Genomic DNA, 19,057 nt, shown 5'->3' with positions numbered 1-19,057 from the left:
CGAAAAAAAGTGCCCACCGAGCCTGCCTGGAGTTCAACCTCTTGGCGGTGCTAATGTACTCTTAATTCTTGTGGTCAGTCCATACTATAAAAGGAACCCCCGATCCCTCTAACCAGTGTCGCCATTCCTCCAATGCCATCTTAACTGCCAACAATTCTCGGTTACCAATATCGTAATTTCGTTCTGCCGGAGATAAACGATATGAAAAATACGCGCAAGGGTGGACCTTGTCGTCTAAGGGAGAACGTTGAGATAACACCGCTCCTACCCCCACCTCTGATGCGTCGACCTCCACCACGAACTGACGTGTAGGGTCAGGGGTAATCAGAATAGGGGCTGAAATGAAACGGCTCTTCAGTTTGGCAAACACAGCCTCAGCTGTGTCTGACCACCTGAACGCAGTCTTGGCGGAGGTCAAGGCGGTCAGAGGTGCGGCTAGTTGGCTGAAGTTGCGAATGAAACGCAGGTAGAAGTTAGCGAACCCCAGAAACCTCTGTAGGGCCTTACGGGAATCTGGGCTTGGCCATTCTACCACAGCCTTAACCTTCTCGGGATCCATGCGTATTCCCTCAGTCGACATGATATACCCCAAAAATGGAATTGACTGTGCATGAAATTCGCATTTCTCCGCCTTGACAAAAAGCCCATTCTCTAGCAACCTCTGAAGCACTCGTTGGACGTGCTGCACATGTTCCTGGAGAGAAGAAGAAAAAATCAATATGTCGTCCAGGTAGACATAAATGAACTGATCGATCATATCTTGCAGCACGTCGTTGACGAGTGCCTGGAAGACCACTGGGGAGTTGGAGAGCCCGAAGGGCATAACCAAGTATTCAAAGTGCCCTCTGGGGGTGTTAAAAGCGGTCTTCCATTCATCCCCCTCCCTGATCCGAACCAAATGATACGCATTGCGTAAGTCCAGTTTTGTGAAAATTGACGCTCCCAGCAACCTCTCGAAGGAAATATATTTCTCCATAGCCTCCCTCTCTGGAACAGAAAGTGAATAGAGTTTGCCCTTAGGCAGAGACTTACCTGATAGTAAATCTATGGCACAGTCGTAAGGACGATGCGGAGGAAGAGAAGCAGCCCGAGACTTACTGAACACTTCCTTCAGATGGAGGTACTCAGCGGGCACGTTAGACAAATCCACCGCCTCCTCCTGCAACACAGACACAGACGGACAGGCAGACACTAGACAAGACTCATGACACCTTTTACACCAAGACAAAACGGAGTTAGAGAGCCAGTCAATGCTAGGGTTGTGGAGGAGGAGCCAAGGGTGTCCGAGGACAATGGGTGGCAGGGGAAAGTCAAGGATGTGAAAAGAGATGGTCTCGGAGTGATTGCCAGAGGTGATGAGTGTAATGTTTTCAGTGATGTATGATATGGTGGGAAGTTGCTGACCAGTGAGGGCGTGAACCGTGATGTGGTGCGGAAGAGGTCTGAGGGGAATGTGGAGCTTGTGGGCTAATGTGCTGTCCATGAAGTTACCTTCTGCCCCAGAATCCAGTAGTGCCTGACAGTGATGTGTCTGTGCTAACCACCGCAGCCATACCGAGAGGAGCGTAGAAGATGATGGTGATGATGATGATGATGATGAGGTCTTCTCGGCGGAGATCCCACCCGATAGTAGCCTCATACGTACTACCGGGCCTGGCCTTTTACCGGACAGGCATGGGCTTGATGTCCGGCTCCCCCGCAGTAAAGGCAAAGGCCCAGGGACCTCCGCCTCTCCTTCTCCTCCCGGGAAAGCCGAGCTCGCCCTACCTGCATGGGCTCGTGATCGTAGACGGGGCTGGCCACGTCCCCGCCGTTGAACCTCACGTCTGCCGGTCCCCTGGATGGGGTGTTGAGTAGCCCCCTCCTCTCCATCCGTGCCAGACGTGCATCGACCCGAAGGGCCAGCTCAATAAGTCCATTGAGCGACGGGGGAAGGTCCAGGGCGTAGATCTCCCTCTGGACGCGGTCAGCCAGCCCATGCAGGAACATGTCCCACTGCGCCTCCTCGTTCCAATGGCACTCCGCCGCCAGGGTCCGGAACTCGATGGAATAGTCCGAGACGGATCTCTCGTGCTGGCGTAACTCAGCCAGCCTCCTGGCCGCCTCCCGTCCTGCGGCGGCCCGATCAAAGACCCGTCTCATCTCGGCGGAGAGCGCCTGGAACGAGGCGCAGCATGGGTCCTGGTTCTCCCACACCACTGTTCCCCACAATGCCGCCCTCCCAGAGAGCAGGGTCAGAACAAAGGCCACCTTGGCCCTCTCACTGGCGAAAGTTCTAGGCTGGAGGGCAAAATGCATATCACAACGGTTAAGGAAATCTCTACAATAGTCGGGCTCACCCGAGTACGCTTCCGGAATCGGGAGGCGTGGTTCCGGCTGGGAGGGGGCCTCCGATGGTGCTGGTGGAACAGGCGGTGTGAGTGGCGCAGTGGGAGCTCGTAATAGCTGGAACTGTTGGGTGAGCTCGGAGACCTGCGTCACTAAAGCCTGAACCGCTCGACCAGTGTCGTTAAGTGTCCGCTACTGGGAGTCCATCCTCCGAACACTGGCGCTGAGGAAATCTACGAGGGAGGAAGGTTGATTACTCGCTGCCTCCATGTTGGTCAGATCGTTCTGTGATGCTAAAAATGGAGGACAGGAGGCAGATGCAAGTAATACGTGCAAAATACGTGCAAGTTGGAATGAGATGCACCTGCCGCTGATCAGGCGATCAGTGGCAACACCCACATGAACCAATCAACATGACATAACATGACTACAGCTGGAGACGGTGCATTCACGAACCATGACATATATATATATACACACATTTATAGAAAGAAAGAAAGAAAGAAAGAAAGAAAGAAAGAAAGAAAGAAAGAAAGAACAAATGCAATTATCTCAGTTGGAGAGATAATTGCATTTGTTCTTTCTTTCTTTCTTTCTTTCTTTCTTAATTTGGCACTATACAAATCAATAGTAATTGACCACGAAATTAATAGTACATTTGACAAATGCTTACAATGCCAAAAGATGAATACTCAAGTCATAATAGTGGCCTAGTGGCCTAAAAGGCTGTTTAATTCTACATTGGATCAGTCTCATTGGGGGCTGCTGGGGACTTTTGTGGAAAAAAATAACTATGGGTGATATTTATTACTATTTTTATTACTGCATTTAAAGTATTAGGGAGAGAAAAAATATATATATATAGCACATGCTATTTTGAATTTCAGGTCCAGGTTTTAGGATTCAAATATTCAAACTAATTTGGACACCTTAAAAGGTGTGCCCTAACCCTAAACCTGTAAAAAATTAACATAAATATCTAAGACCCTAATTTTAACCATTTCCTGGTCTTCTTCTTTTCAGAAACCTGAAAGACATGAGATGCTGGTCAAAGGTAAACAGCAGATTACAATTTAAATGTATAATGTTTTAAATGTTCAAATCAGGAGGTGAAATGCTGTTCTTACTGTATTCTATGTAATAGAATTCTATGGATAGAGCATTGCCTTTGCAGTTCCCAGTGTGGCAACTAGGAAAGAAAAGTGACCCAACACCAAGCAAACAGAGACAACTGCACTGGAACCTACAGGTTTGAGAACCTGTTTATATTGTTAAAGGGGTGGTTCGGGATTTTTGACATCGGTCCTCATTTTTAAGTCAGCCTGGTTGTTATTCATCAGTGGAGACATTTTTTTTTAAAAATGATCCAGTCTTTATATTTGGATAGATAGCCGATGCTAGGCTAGCGCGAGTCAATGGGTATATGTTAGCCAGCCATTAAAAACCGTTTTACCCGCTCCACAGTGCACCAAACGCAAATCAATTATAACACTAGACTATCAATGCAAATGTCCGTTGATGGAATAATGTTAGAAATCAAACTTACCTTTCATCACATTGCATTAGTTATAATTTGTTCCCTGTAATCATAAGCCTTGTCGACAGCAGCAGCGGAGTGATATTGATTACCTAGGCAACCGAGTGAGCCGGTCCACACATGATGCAAGTGTATTTACCTGCCGCTGGCACACTGATCATTACTAACCGGAGCAAAGTAAAATTCCGCAGCGGCTGAGAAACTAGTTCCTTTAGGATCATTGAGATGAAAGGTAAGTTTGATTTCTAACATTATTCTCTCAACGGACATTTGCATAGATAGTCTAGTGTTATAATTGATTTGCGTTTGGTGCACTGTGGAGTGGGTAAAACGGTTTTTAATGGCTGGCTAACATATACCCATTGACTCGCGCTAGCCTAGCATCGGCCAACTATCCAAATATAAGGACTGGATAATTTTAAAAAAAAAATGTCTCCACTGATGAATAACAACCAGGCTGACCTAAAAATGAGGTCCGATGTCAAAAATCCCGAACCACCCCTTTAAAGTAAACTTCCAACAAGTGATTTGACACATTCTCTCCTCCATATCTTTAAAGTTCAATGGTATGTTCAGAGTGGAGGGAGTGGGAATGGGAGTGAGACTGAGACGCTGCAGGAGGCGTCAGGCAGCTCAGCAGCTCAGCAGGGGAGTGTGAGGACAAACAAGCGGAGGGTAGCAGGACTCCTCTCTCTCTCTCTTTACACTTCACCTGTCTCCATAGTGGAGTCAGGTCAGACTCAGCACCTAGCTCATTGTTGCCAGTCACTATGGGCATGTCTGCGCTTTAAACCTTTTGATTTGCAGCTTTTCCACCACAAATGTTTCCAGTTGTGCTTGAAACTGAAGAATGTGAGGTTTTTAGCACTGGCCTTATTTGTGGCATAAGTCCTGGTAGCTGGCTCTAAACAAATCGATTTTGGGTGAGGATGTCACAACGACTATTTTTCCTGAAATCTCGCTATATTCTGTTAGTGGTCTGTCACTGAATGTAGGGGGTGACAGAGTAAACTACTACCTCTGGCATTTCTTTCTTATTTCCTCTCACATGTTTTGTTGTGCCTCGCTTTGGTTGCAAATCCATGTAAAGCTTGCCAAAGTAAGAACAGAAGTTGTGTTCTTTTTGTAAATATTTAGCGCAAATGAGCTATAAATTATGGCATTATTAAGATCAGCACCATTAGAAGCACTATTTCTAAATTTAAGATCACATTAATACTTTTATTCAGAAAGGAAAGCATTTCATTGATCTAAAAGTGAGAGTAAAGTATAAAGATTTATAACATCATCCAATTTTTTATTATAAGATATAATAACTTCATCCCTGCTATGACTCTTTCTCATTTTGTTAGTTATTTGAAGGGGTCATATGATGTGATTTCAATTAAATTTTTCCTTTCTCTTTGGAGGGTTACAAGCTTTTGGTACATAAAGAAGATCTTTAAAGTTGCAAAACCTAAAGTCTCAAACCCAAAGAGATATTCTTTATAAAAGTTAAGACTCATCCACGCCCCCCTTAAACAGCTCATTTAAACATGCCACCACATGCCTACGTCACGATGTGGGAAGATTTGCATAACGCCAACCAAATGTTCACGCAAAGAAACAATGCATAACCTTTGATTCCCGCTGTTGCCATCGCGCCATGTCGTGGAGACACTGTTTTGTGTTTGGTCTTCCAAAAGATGACACAACTAGAAATCAGTGGTTAAGTTGTATTTACAACACTGTTTCAGAACAGTTCAACCCAAATATTCAGATGTGTGCTGCACATTTTATGGAGGACTGTTTCCTGATCCTGGGAGAGAAGACTACAATGCCGACGCTTCTGACTCACATCCTGTAAGTTTACATATGTTAAGGATTTGCCTCTAATGATTCAAACGCGAGTTTTGAGCAGTGTAGAGTAACGCTTGTTGTTTGTCATTTCTCCAATCACAAATGCAGACATGGTTTTATGTTTACACAGCGCGATGCATGCAACGTGTAATAACACAGTATAAATCATTATATTCCGTAATTATGTCCCCACTGGATGCAACAAATGCCTCGTTTGTAATGGGTTTTATTGTTTTTGTCTTGTAGCGCCTGTGTTCTGACTGCGACACGAATCACAGTATAGCAAGGGTTGTAACATTTTCGTCACACGCTCGAGCTGTTCTGCCAAACACAACGCACTGGATAGCTGGCCAATCAGTGTACACCTCGCTTTTTTTAGAATGATGAGCTTTGTAAAAATCAACGTGTTTCAGAAAGGCGGGGCATAGAAACAATAATGTACAGTATGTGGAAAATAATGTGTTTTTTTACCTTAAACCACATGAACAAATTTCATTACACCAAATACACCAAATAATGTTCTTTTAAGCAACATCATATGACTCCTTTATGTAAGTTTAGGTGAACTCCAAACAAAAGCTTACAATTTCACCATGGATGAGAGTCAAAATCTGTGATTAATGGCTTTGCATTTGCTTTGCATTTGAACAACATGATAGTATATCAGTGCTTCAGTGTAAGAGACAGCTTAATAGTTACTACCAAGGCCCAGAGAGTCATGGCCATGCACTCCAAAGCCCTATGATTCTAAATAAAGCCTACAACGGAAAACTGGCTAGAGTGTGACTTCAGCCATAGTGACATTTTTGGTCACCAGGGTCTTGTCACTCATTTATGTAACCCCGATTTACCCACTGCTGAGGAATTGATGCGGGCGATTGGACCATACTCTGTATTCACACATGGCTTCTCTCTCTAGCCCTTAGTTACCTTCACACACTATGAGTCATATATTCTCATTTCAGCAGCTTTAGAACTATTTGTCTTACAGTGAGGCGTTGCCTCAAGGCAGTGAGAATCATAGTCCATTAAGGATGACTTCAGACGAAATCCCTTTCAGTTTTGCTAATGAGGGCTGTGGAGGGGGAAATGCAGCTAGTCTTAAAGGAGAGAAACATCCAGCCTCTCTTCAATACACTCAGAAGAGCATCACTGAGGAGATCAAATGGCTGATGCAGGAACACGACAGCTCCTCTGTGGAACTACCTCCTGTCAAACCCAAGAAGCACCTGGTTAGAGACACTGCTATTATGAGTCATTTGCTTCATGAATTTAATCCATAAATTAGATCCTGTAATTTCTGGGGTTTTGAGAAATGAAAATAGAAAAATAGATGCACCTACTCTGCAAAGTAAATGACGTATAATTTAACTACTTGGTTTCTTTATTCACATCAAATTTAATAATCACATTAATGAAGATTATAATGGAATATTAACCTCTCTTTCTCAGGTTCCTGCCAGAACCAACATGCTGCTAAATCCCCATCTCCTCAAACACAGAGGAAAGCTCAGAACCGGCCTCCTAAAAAGACTCAAAGGCAGTCAAACAGTCAAAGGTACCTGGGTTAACTTCACCAAAACTGTCATGTTCAACCCCAAAATTAAAAGATAGATAAAAATAATATAAATAATATGTGAAATTACTTTTATATTTTTATTATCATTTATTTTATAAAATTGTATTACATTTTCATGACAGGTGACATAACTTAAATAAAAAAAAAAATTAAAAAAAAATATAATCCTTGTTAATTAAATGCAAACATTTATATATATAAGTATAGGGCTGTCAGTCAGTTAGCAATTTTAATTACGTCAAATTTAGATGCATTAATAAATTCAATCACCAAAATAAATAAGATAATTATTCAATTATTACATCAATTATTATATATTACAGTAATGAGAATTAGGGGGGGGGGAATAATCTAAAAGATAATCTAATAAATAATCTCAAATGTTATGAAAATTTAATGAAAAAATTATATTAAATGGATTTTCTTTTTTCTTGAAATTTTTTGGGTAAAGATGACTGTTAAATTCACAGCCATATTTGCTTGCTTGGTAATAAATGGTCCTCTTTACTTTTTTGCACGTATTACAGGTTAAGACACAAGTTTAAGACTAAGCAGTGAACTGGCTGCATCCTTGCAGTCCTTTGTTACATTCCTACAGCATCAGGTTGAAGCCAGCAGTCTACAGAATAACATCACTCCTCGAGCAGACAGGATCACACCCGAAGCAGTGACAGGAATCAGAGCATTGGATCAAATCCCCAGGTTCACTAACTTCCTGTTCTGTTTGTCTGTCAGCATCAGGTGATTCAAGCGAAGATGGATGGTGGTTTGACCGTTCATCGCTGGTGCGCTTCCTTCTGCAGCTCGCACAAAAAGAGAGAGCTGCATCTAAGGGAAGAACAATTATGAGAGGAGCAAAAGCAAGACCTTGCAGCCCTCAGACAGGAGAACTATGTGTTAAAGAGCAAGGTGAGCCCCTGTTTATCTGTAAAACTTACATAATATATTCAGAAATGTAAAAAAAAAAAAAAAAGATAAGAAAGTTTTGTTTTTTTGAGGGATAATTTTCCTAGGCTCTACATCACCGGTGGGTAATTTTGTGTGTTCAGACTTTATACGACCCTAGGGAGCTGTCCGTTTAACTACTTTATAATTGCTGATGACAGAGAACTTAAAAAACACTCAAGTTCATCTATTTTCATGGCCTATTTATCCAGCCTTAAAGCACATATGAACTTATTTCTTGTTAAAAGTCAATTCCTCTCCTTTATGTGAATGTGGGGAAAATTGTATGTTTGCCACAATAAGTGCGTTTGGTAAAAAGGAAAGTATCTCCTTGCGGGTGTATGCTTTGATAAAGCAATCATTACGTCTACAGTAAACATATATATGTGGCTGCTCTGCCTATGGTGTGTGTGTGTTCGCTGCTCTGTGTGTGTGCATTTGGATGGGTTAAATGCAGAGCACAAATTCAGAGTATGGGTCACCACGTCACTTCACTTTATTTGGTAGTGTTTTTGTTGCACTAGCAAATAATGACCCTCACTAAATGCAGCCTTGGATTCATCAGTTAATTAACTTAAAACAGGACATGGGGGCATGCAGCATTTTATTGCCCCATCTGGTGAAGTATGTTGACAATAATTATTGTCAACATACTGTAATTAAATATTATAGTGTTGTTGTCAAATGGTACCATAAATGTATTTAAGGGACAAATGGGCCTGGAGTAACCTGAGGTTAAGGGCACAATGGTGATGATTCACAGCTCACTCCTTACTGAGTCACTACACCATGTGACCTTAACATGTTAAATAAACAACTAGTCATTTTTTTATCTAATCAGGCTTATTTAAGATAATCATAATCATTATTTACTTTAATTGTTCACTTTACAGTATTGTAATTCAGAATAAAAAAAAACTTAAAGCATGAACTTAAAGGCCATTTTCCCCACAACCTTGGCATTGCTAGTGCATTACTCTACTGTTTAAGATACAGAAATGCCCTTTCTAATGCAGTAGTGCATTATGTAAATGCTCCATATACTTTACAAATTATCTGTCTTGGGAGGTTTTATGAATATGATCCGAGAGAACAACAAGCTGTTTTTTGCCAGGTTACCAGCTTCAAAGGAGGTGATGAAATTGTTCCTCCAGATTTAGAATAAGGAGAGTATAAATATTTTCAACTTTCTTTGTGTGTAATAAACCTGACATTTTTTACTGACATAAACAAAAAAAAATACACTTAAATCATTAATCATAATTATTTTCATTACAGTTAGCTGCCATAGTGAAATAATTGTGATATACAGCCATATTAACCTGTAACAAAAAAAAAAATTTTCACTACAAAAACAGTTAATGACTGGTTGTTTTGTAAGCAGTTAATTTACATGAACCTGTCTAAACGAACCGGCTTAATGAATTGGACTTACCAAAGCTATTTGAGATTGACTGAGAGGAAGACAGCATATCTGTAGCAATGTAGCAAAAAAAAAAAAAAAAAAAAAAAGCGTTGAATAGAAAAAAAAAATCATGTAACCACTTTGAAAAATACATTTTAGTTAGTAGTGTTGGTATTTAGTTACTGCATCCAGTAAACTTTGCAGACTCTGCCTAAAATCTGAGCAAACAATCCTCTGTCATTCATCCCAGTTCTGAACTGTTAAATGCTAATTCTATAGCTACACCATGCTGAGGAGGCCAGTAACAAATGAAAGTGAAGTTTTGGTGAAGCTTGGGACCCTGCGACTTAAGTGAAACTCAAGCTGATAGAGAAAGAGATGAAGAACAAGGAGATTCTGATTCAGGGTTACCATCAGGTAAGTCACTCTCTCTATCTCTGCTCATTTTTTCACATCCATCAGAATGAAGCATGCTGAAACAAGGCCCTTATGACATGCATTCATTATATATAGGTTTCATTTTCTTATCCCTTTTCCTGGATTTTTCTTATGGTGAGGTCTTACAAATGTCAGTGAATGGTACAATACAAAACTCAGTAGTCTTTCATTTTTTTGATCATTTTATGGCATTTCAGTATAATGAGGCATGTAATTAAACACACTTCTTTTAAAATGACACTATTACCTCTATTACTAGAATTTAGAATAACGATGATCATTACTTCTCTCATTTCCTGTAATTACAGAAGAACTCATGGCCTTTCCAGAAACCAAATCCAATTAATTCTTATCTGGAACTATATTCAGTGTAATACATGCACTGAATATATTTGCATTTTGGTCATTAGTATTCATATGCTCCAAATAGGTTCGGAGCAAAAACACATCTGAAACTTCTTTCTGATGATTTTAACAATAAAGGAGAATGAGAAGCTTTATCTGCAAGTGAAAGTGCTCCAAGCTCAAAGCAAACAAAACGAGGAGGATTTGTTCATGGAGAACCAGAGGCGTCTCACTGAGCTGGCCTTCACCAGGTCAGTGCTCTAAAAGTGTGTTGGTAGAGTGATATAATACATATCAAAGCGGGGTTTTACTATTCATGCTGTTCTTTGCAGCAGCCGTTACAAAAGCAATGCATACTCATTTCCCAAGGACCGACTGAACATGAAGAGCATTCAAAGAACCATCGGAGGGAGAAGCATTTCTGACCAAAGCTTCAACATTGCACAGTTGACCAGTCAGGTACAAGCCGCCCAGGTAACTAATTTACAGTACATAATATTATCAGTTCTGTTCCCGAAATCTAATAAGCTGCATTATAAATGCACTCATCTCCTGATACAAACGTTTTTGTGTGTAGAAAAAGGAGGAGCAACTGCAAGACAAGATCCGCTGGCTAAAACAAGCCCTGCATGTAGACATGGAGATGGTGAGGAAAGGGCGGGACTCTACATCAGGTAGAACTTCAGTTTTGGAAGTGTTATGCGGTAGTCCATTTTCAGTAATGTAATTGTCATCTTGATGGCAACAATCATCTGGATTTATCTGCCAGGTGATAAAGGTTTCGAACTAAAGATGCTCCAGGAGAAACATCGGGAGGAAGTCACAGAGCTGAAGAAGAGACTGTAGTGGTATGCTGAGAACCAGGAACTACTAGACAAAGATGCAGCCAGACTCTGAACTGCCACCACTGAGAAGGTGGCAAAGCTCAAAATGCAGGTCAGCAGGAGGGCCAATGAGCAACAAAGAAAGGCAAAAGAGAGAGCGGGCGAAGCTAAAAGAATCCAGACCTGGAACGACAGGTCAGACACAGCCTCTCCACATATTTTTGTTGTCTCATTCTGCAGGTACTGCTAATTCAGGGCACGTTCTTTTTGTGCTCTATTTCCTGAGAGGTGGAATTATCCAACCGTGTCTGTGAGTAACAGACCATCTGCCTGGATAGTCAGTTTTCCAAGCACTTTCTGCTTGCCACATCCTCTTCATTTTACAACTCCTTTCTTTGACAGATATGGATCATCTGGATGACTAAATTAGTAGCTTTGTATACAACTGGCTAAATGGTTAGTGTACTCTCACTATTCTCTTTGAGTCATGTTGTTCATGTAGGTTTCGAGTCTGGCTTGCAACATTTCCCAAACCATTCAAATGTTCCTGTTTCTGTCTACTGTATCTATCCAATAATAAAATAATACTAAAAATAATCATGAATGGATTTCACTCATGTTCCCATTTCCTGTCTCAACTCAAACAGATGGAAGAGCTCTTGAGACGCAGTCATCCAAACTCCCTACCATCCCTGATCTTGCCGCTTCATCTACCGGCACAGAAGATAATGGATGAGATGTTTGTCCCCCAACTGCCCCTCATTCCAACCAGACAGCAGCTCTGTGGAGAGACATGTCCATCAATTGGTGGCGGAGCTAGAAGGCTGCAATGAAGCAGCCACACGCAGGCTCAGAACAATGGAACAACAGTATCACAGAATCAAAGTACTCATTTCAGTATTCAGTATTGAATAGAGCAAAAGGAATTTAGTTTAAAAGCGCTGACTGTTCAGTCAATAGTACAATATAGGATCAAAACAAGTTTGAACTATTGGGACATGGTGCCCCAGAGCCCACGGACTGAAGTACACTGTTTTCGTTCTTAATTAGTAATGGAAAAAAACACTCAAACTACTTCTCTTTTTTTCCAAGAATGTTTTTTACCAGAGCTCACAGGTGGATCAATCTATTTCCGGCAAATAAGTTTGCAGAGAAAATTAGGTTTCTATTTAAGTCCCAAGTGGACAGGGCTTTGAGTGTGCTGTAAGAATGGCATCATTTCTCTAATTTCTAAACCCCGCTGTTTGCCCATATGAATGGTGGAAATAGAAACTGCCATGAGAACGGCATATAAGACTTGGCGATAAATTGAATAATTACTATGTATCTGCTGATTTACTCTACTGTTCAAAGGTTCAGGGACATTACAATTTTTTTAAGGCTTTCTTTATTTATTTCAGACCCTTAGGTCCATATCACAAAAATACAGTAAATTTTCTTACAGTTCCTTACAGTGAAGGACGAGAGAAGCCCTCTCTCGTCCTTCACTGTCGTCGCTCCAGTTTTATATCCTTTCATCTCCTCTGTGGGACTCAAGACCGGTGGTGGTTCGCAGGTGTAGCGGATTTCCCAATCACTCCACCGGCCTCACTCGTGTTCCCACATCCCTCGGCCCCGCCCCACTCGTCACAACTATACATACACTTCAGTTCAAAAGGTTTGGTTTAGTAAGACTTTTTAAAAAGTAAAAATAAATGCTATTATTTGCTGTTATTGAACTTTCTGATAATTTGTGACACTGGACAGTGGAGTAATGGCTGCTGAAATTTCAGCTTTGCCATCACAGCAATAAATAACATATCAAAACATACAACATTTTACAATATTACTGTATTTTAGGTAAATAAATGCAGCCTTGATTCACATAAGGGATTTCTGTAAAAAAAACTTAAAATTCTGACTGACCCTAAACTTCTTAATGTGTACTTTTACAGTATCTTATAGTTTCACAGACATGGACTGTAAACAGTAAGCGCACGTCTTGTTTTCTGGTGCTGTACAGTATATATAGTTGTTTATAATGGATCTCAAAGGCAGTCTGTTGATTGACAACCTCTGCACTATGATCGAGTACACTGCTGTCATGTGCCGTTTCCAGGTGATTGCAGACACAAGGCAGGTGGTAGAACAGGAGCAGCCGGGTGAGGTGGAGCGCTGGAAGAGACTCGTTCAAGGCAGGGCTAAAGAGCTAGAAGTCTTCAGACTGCAGCTGGACTCCATACTGGACGTGCTCCGAGAACTCTAGAGACAGGATGTAGTCATTCCCGTCCATGAACACAGCCACACATACCTGCCCCTCCGATCCTGAGCTGTGTTTGCGTCACTCTGAAGAGTCCAGGATGTGCGCATACATATTTCTATGACTCTGGCTAGCAGAATTCCTGTGACAGCACTAATCATTGTTCGGCTAATTTTGTGGAAATATTTATAATTATGTATTGTAAAGATTATTTAATTATTGTCAAGGAACATGCAGGGTGTATAACATCAAATTTGGTGTAAGTAATTGCAGCATATTTTCAAATGTTATTTTGTATTAAAGTGAATTATTATTTGGACATTAGGTCCTGTTTTTCTGCTCCGTTGATTTTACACCATCCGCTTGAGCAGAATCCAGAAAACCTGAACAAACAGCAGTAAAATTGTTGTTGATACACCCCCCACATAAGAGTTATAAAAAATGTTGGACTAAGAAGCTCAACCTAAAAGTACGTTTACACAACAAATACTGCAGACGTCATGATTTATTGCTCGCCTTAGTGCTGGGCTCAAAGGACATGGTCTGAATGCTAATAAACTACTAAAAGAACATAAATTACGTGAGTGGCTGGAGATGGTGCTGCTGTGTTGTGTGATTGATAAGAGCTGACCAGCATGCAACAATGTTTATAAACACCAAGAGTCCTGACATAATATAATTTATTTGAGCACATAGTATACGTTTGAGGAGAGTTCATGGAGTATAATGCATTTTAAGTGGCAAATTTACTTACATTTGTATAATCACAAAATAGAAAGTCTATTAGTGATTAGTGATGATTATGGGTAATGTAGTAATAATAATAATGTCCTGAGTGTTAAAACATTGTATGGGATCAACAAAATTCCACACTATAAACTACAATAGTATTTTAAACCTTTTTTTATATATATTTTCTGAAGAGATAAGTGGTGCTTTCTCATTCTAAATATATCTCCTGAGTTTTCTCAGGACTGTTCTGGACTCTACATATGGTCCATCAATGTACGTCTATTTGGCTTTTCACCTGTCAAATGTCAGATCAAAAAGTAATAACACAAGCTTTCATTGAGATTTATTCTTAGGGTTAGAGATTTATATGAAAGTTTCACCACAGGAAGATTTGCACTCAATTTTATTGGCATAAAGGTGTTCAAATAAACATGAGACAGAACTGAATATTTGATTGCTCTGGCAGTTCAGGCAGCTGTACTTAGACAATTAAAGAGAGTTAGTATGCAAGTATACTGCAGATATTCTGCGGAAAGCCACTGATTCAGCTTTCAAGTGCAGACAGCAAACTATTTTCTACTCAGACATTTGCTCACACAACAGGCCTAGAGAACCAGGCAGTGCAATACCAAATTGCTGCAATTTTGCCATTAGGCTACATAAGTGCAATGCTGGATTTGAAAAAAAAAAAACATCTTCCAACTGCACATCAAGAGATTTTTTTTAATCATGCTGATAGTAGAAATGAAGTATGTCATCAAGATATACTTCCTACAACCAGAAACAACATCCTTGATTTCATTTTTGTAGTTTTTTCTTTAAATATTTAGCTTTTTCTAAACACAGGCTTCCCAACAGTCTTTCAGCTTGCTGTCACTGCTGTCAAGAACACATTGGCCAAATACCATTCGTGCAATCCCATCTTTTTTTATCTTTAAGACTGACATCATGCATCACTGTAGACCCCAGATGTCAGAAAATAGCTCAGCCTTAAAGCTCACACTGCAGAAGCAGAGCTTTTAAAGCAAAACACCACCACTCTTCATTTTTAGAGATCAAGGGCTGAGTCGAAGACAATAATGATGCCATGATGAGTGCATAAAGGCCATCTTCAAACTGGAGGTTTAGTCAATGATATGATGGGTACAGCGTGGACGGTCCTCCTCCATTATGATCGGTGGATCACCCAGTAGTAAATCTTCATCCCCCAATGCAGAGCTTAGTTCTGAGTTCACAAAGTTGGGGATATTAAAATGCGCCAGGAGCGCCGCTTCTCTTTCTGCTCTGGTCTCCATGACCATGCTTTGCACGACTAGCCCCACCGTTTCCACCTGGTCTCTGGAGGTGCTGCTGCCCGTACATCCGTGGCCAGCACCAGCAGTGGCCCTGCCTCCTTCTCGCTCTTCTTCATTAATGTAACACTGAAAAAAAGACCGGGATTCTTCCAGCAATGGGCGAGAGAGACCCGTCCGGGCATCCACCTCACATCGGCGACCGAGACCCTCGGCGCAGCTTGTGAGACGTATTCGCTTCTCGTAAGGCTCCGCAGCCCTGTGGGATTGAGACAGGAGTGTTGAACTCAAAACCTCATCAGCAGGTTTAAACAGCTTTATTTCCCTTTTCTAACAGAGGTGAAATGAGCACCGCTGCTTCTGGTGTGTGGGAGTACCCTCATCTTATATTCCTTCCTCCATCTGTGTGTGTGTATGTGTGTGTGAGACATATTCCTATCCTCTCCTTTCAATGATCTTGAGTGTAAGAGGTTTCTGCTGGTCTGTGTTAATGGATGACTCACATCTATAGAGCAGTTTAATTAAAAGAGCACTAAACAGACTGTCAGCCCGGCCCCTGAGATACGCACCTGCTCCATTAGACCAGAGGATGGGGACTAATAGTGCTTTACTAATATAACTGAGTGTAATTATATACAATAAACAATAAACGCCCTTAAAATTATTTGTCCAATACATTTGAATGTACAAAGAGGGCATTACTGAAGACTAATTTGCTTTTAAATTAATTCTGGCTAGCTACCAGAACACAGAGAGAGATAATTGGTGTTTTTGTGCATGTGCATGCATATTGGGTGCATTTGTGCACATTAATAAACATGAGCTTGATTATAGAAGTGCCTATTTTTTATGAAGGTTAAAGTTGCCAGACTTTTCATATTGATTGGACCAAGATTTCAGACTGTTGTTGGTTTAATCAAAGTTTCCTGAAAAGATTCTTTGTTGGTCTAAAGGAGTGTTAAATCAGAGACACCGACCTAGCAGAGAACTAATGAGAGTGAGGGAAGACGCAAACACGCACAAACACTCACACACAGTGCTCTCTCTGAAGCTAAGAATAATGAGACATCTAGGTGGCCAAAGCGCAGGCAGCGGGAAACTGAAAAACCATGCTGAAACACTGGCTCAATACAGTACATTGTGATTGTGGTGCAGATGTGAGAGAGGTGAACTAACCTATTGGGAATTTACACTGTCTGTACTTTAGTTTAGTCTGTTCTGTCCTTGTTACAAAGCCTGATAAAAAACTGGTATTTCACAGATTTTAGAATATATACTTACTCTGGGTGTGGAGCTCCTGTTTTGGTCAGAAGAGTCAGAACAAAAAACATAAAAATAACAAAAACTGCTAGACCCACCCAAAAGCCGATCACAATGGAATCTGCAGGAAGAAACAAAACTGAGTGATGTAAAAATGCAACAGAATTTTTTTTGAGAATTTTTGCTGTTTCTACTCACAGCACATAATAGACAATGATGAAAATTTTTATGAAAATATATAAAAAAATGTATGTGTAAATATAATAGTTTATAGCTACACTGTACTGTATATATTATGACATTGAAACAGCACTGTTATCATGCAATATGCAACCTTGTCAGTTAAAAATCTATAAACAAATACATATATATATATATATATATATATATATATATATATATATATATATATATATATATATATATATATATATATATATATAGCATGCTAGAGATGAAAATGCTGTTTCAGTGTCTTAATATATACAGTGTAGCTATAAACTATTATATTTACGCATACATTTTTAAATATATTTTCATAAAAATTAGCATGATTGTCTATTACCGTGCTGTGTGCAGGATAAACTTTTGTATGTAAGTATGCTTCTTATAGTATTTTACCATTGTCCCACAGTTAACAAAAAGATGACAAATTGGATAAAACACATCAAGCTATAATGGATTAAATGCAGCAAACAGACTTACATCGATGTGCTTTGAGTCCCTCAAAAGACACTGGATCTTCGTCGTCGTAGTATTCGTAGCTCCATTCATAATTGTGATTTGGCATACTAGTGCTGTTTAAATGCTGGAACCTCGGCATCTTAAATCACAGATCAAAACTGATAACAGGGGAAAGAAACATCACAGTTTCTGACAGAAGCCGGTGCGCGCGGTCCACGCAACACAATCATCTGCTGCATTAAGAGCTGAGAATACAAGCGGCTGTTTTAACACCGACACTGCCAATGAATTAATCCTTATCCTGCGATCATCTCACGTCTGCGTGCTCCAAGGCAAAAGACAAAGACACAGATGTGGTGTAGGTGGGCGTTCTGTAAGTATCACGGTTACTCGTGAGGTCTCCAGTGGTCTCGAGAGAATGCACTGAATATATAATGAGATCACGCATCTCTCACACTCATCCATCAGCTCGCGTGTGAATGGAGAAATTTCACGAGCCTCTTTCAATAATAAACAGTTTTTTTTGTTTGTTTGTTTTTTACATTTATAATATAAGCTTAGCATTTGTCACACTTTTTAATCATTTTCGGTAGCCTATAGCATAGTTTTTATTGTATTTTTTTATTTTATTTAATTTTTTATTTCTACTCTGTGGGCACTTACAGTCTTGGTTGGAAAGACAAAATCTATTGCATTTACACTAATATTGTATTTTGAAAGAATACAGTTCATTGAGCATACTTTAGTTTGTGGCAACATGCCCCGTTGTGTTACACTATCCATTCAGTTTTTATCGCAAAAGAAAGCTATTGTATCTGAATGTGCGAAATCAGTGTACCTTAAAAATAGAAAATTATTAAAACGGACTTCCGATTCATGGCCGCCATAGTTAGAATAATAACAAAGTGCAAAACTATTTGCGCTACGAATTAGTGTGTTCATAATAAAAATACACGAAATAATTGGTTAGGATACTGTAGCCTACGCTAAAAATAACCGGTAACGAAATGACACCGGAAGTGACACATTCACGTTACAAATAGACTTGCCTGCTCTTGTCTAAAATTAAAAAACAAGTGAATGTGGGCTAAGTTAATTGCCACAAACAAGATGGATGTGGAGTTGGCACAGTTAAACTATTTTAGGCGTTTCAGCAACATTTGCTTTAAAGAAATATCAAACAGGAAAAGCAATTAATATGGTAAATTAAATATCAAATGCTTGTTTGTTTGTTTGTTTGTTGTATTAATTGCAAAAGAACAAGACATTAGGCTAATTAAAATTCATTTTCTAAACACTTGACAACTTTTTTTGCATAGGCTAATGACAAGTTTCAGATTTCAAACACTAGTGTCAATACCAACATATTTTAACTGGATAACGAACGCTTCATCTCTTTAATTTGAGTGGGTTAGTTATTGATTGTATAGACTGTCTTATGTTGTTGAGACAAGAACTACAGAATATTGCAGCATGCTCAGGAAACGGAAACTGTCAGATATGTTAGTGCCTACCCACATGGAAAAAACCTATATAAACATATATGTTTCAATATAGGTTTTGATATAGGTTTTTAATATATGTGACATATATAAAATTGGCCGTTTTCC

The 19,057-nt window shown here is 40.0% G+C and overlaps 1 protein-coding gene and 4 long non-coding RNA genes across 5 annotated transcripts; 4 read left to right on the top strand and 1 right to left on the bottom strand.

Moving 5' to 3' along the window:
• Window positions 1-3,497: 3,497 nt before the first annotated feature.
• Window positions 3,498-7,061, top strand: LOC132103267 (uncharacterized). Its single transcript, XR_009423357.1, has 3 exons — window positions 3,498-3,577; window positions 4,425-4,579; window positions 6,827-7,061. It is a non-coding gene; the product is annotated as an uncharacterized LOC132103267 (long non-coding RNA).
• A 121-nt stretch (window positions 7,062-7,182) lies between these two features.
• Window positions 7,183-9,582, top strand: LOC132103268 (uncharacterized). The gene is made up of 3 exons (XR_009423358.1): window positions 7,183-7,262; window positions 7,811-8,192; window positions 9,343-9,582. It is a non-coding gene; the product is annotated as an uncharacterized LOC132103268 (long non-coding RNA).
• A 147-nt stretch (window positions 9,583-9,729) lies between these two features.
• LOC132103265 (uncharacterized) lies at window positions 9,730-12,602 on the top strand. Its single transcript, XR_009423355.1, has 4 exons — window positions 9,730-10,050; window positions 10,502-10,870; window positions 10,994-11,090; window positions 11,186-12,602. It is a non-coding gene; the product is annotated as an uncharacterized LOC132103265 (long non-coding RNA).
• Window positions 12,603-13,126: 524 nt separating this feature from the next.
• LOC132103266 (uncharacterized) lies at window positions 13,127-13,798 on the top strand. The gene is made up of 2 exons (XR_009423356.1): window positions 13,127-13,407; window positions 13,492-13,798. It is a non-coding gene; the product is annotated as an uncharacterized LOC132103266 (long non-coding RNA).
• Window positions 13,799-14,598: 800 nt separating this feature from the next.
• Window positions 14,599-17,927, bottom strand: LOC132103688 (melanocortin-2 receptor accessory protein 2A-like). Its single transcript, XM_059508783.1, has 3 exons — window positions 17,469-17,927; window positions 16,785-16,884; window positions 14,599-15,762 (listed from the first exon to the last, which is right to left on the bottom strand). The coding sequence occupies exons 1-3, from the start codon at window positions 17,584-17,586 to the stop codon at window positions 15,336-15,338; spliced, it is 645 nt and encodes a 214-aa protein (XP_059364766.1). The 5' UTR covers window positions 17,587-17,927; the 3' UTR covers window positions 14,599-15,335.
• Window positions 17,928-19,057: the final 1,130 nt, after the last annotated feature.

This window comes from Carassius carassius, chromosome 24 (assembly GCF_963082965.1).
Source record: "Carassius carassius chromosome 24, fCarCar2.1, whole genome shotgun sequence".
NCBI lineage: Eukaryota > Metazoa > Chordata > Actinopteri > Cypriniformes > Cyprinidae > Carassius > Carassius carassius.
This window is presented reverse-complemented; position numbering and strand designations above follow the sequence as displayed.

Coding starts and splice junctions, on each gene's coding strand:
- LOC132103688 (XM_059508783.1), bottom strand. CDS start 17,586: ATGCCGAGGTTCCAGCATTTAAACAGCACTAGTATGCCAAATCACAAT. Junction 16,885..17,468: donor GGGACTCAAAGCACATCGAT/GTAAGTCTGTTT, acceptor TTCTTCCTGCAG/ATTCCATTGTGATCGGCTTT. Junction 15,763..16,784: donor ACAGGAGCTCCACACCCAGA/GTAAGTATATAT, acceptor TCAATCCCACAG/GGCTGCGGAGCCTTACGAGA.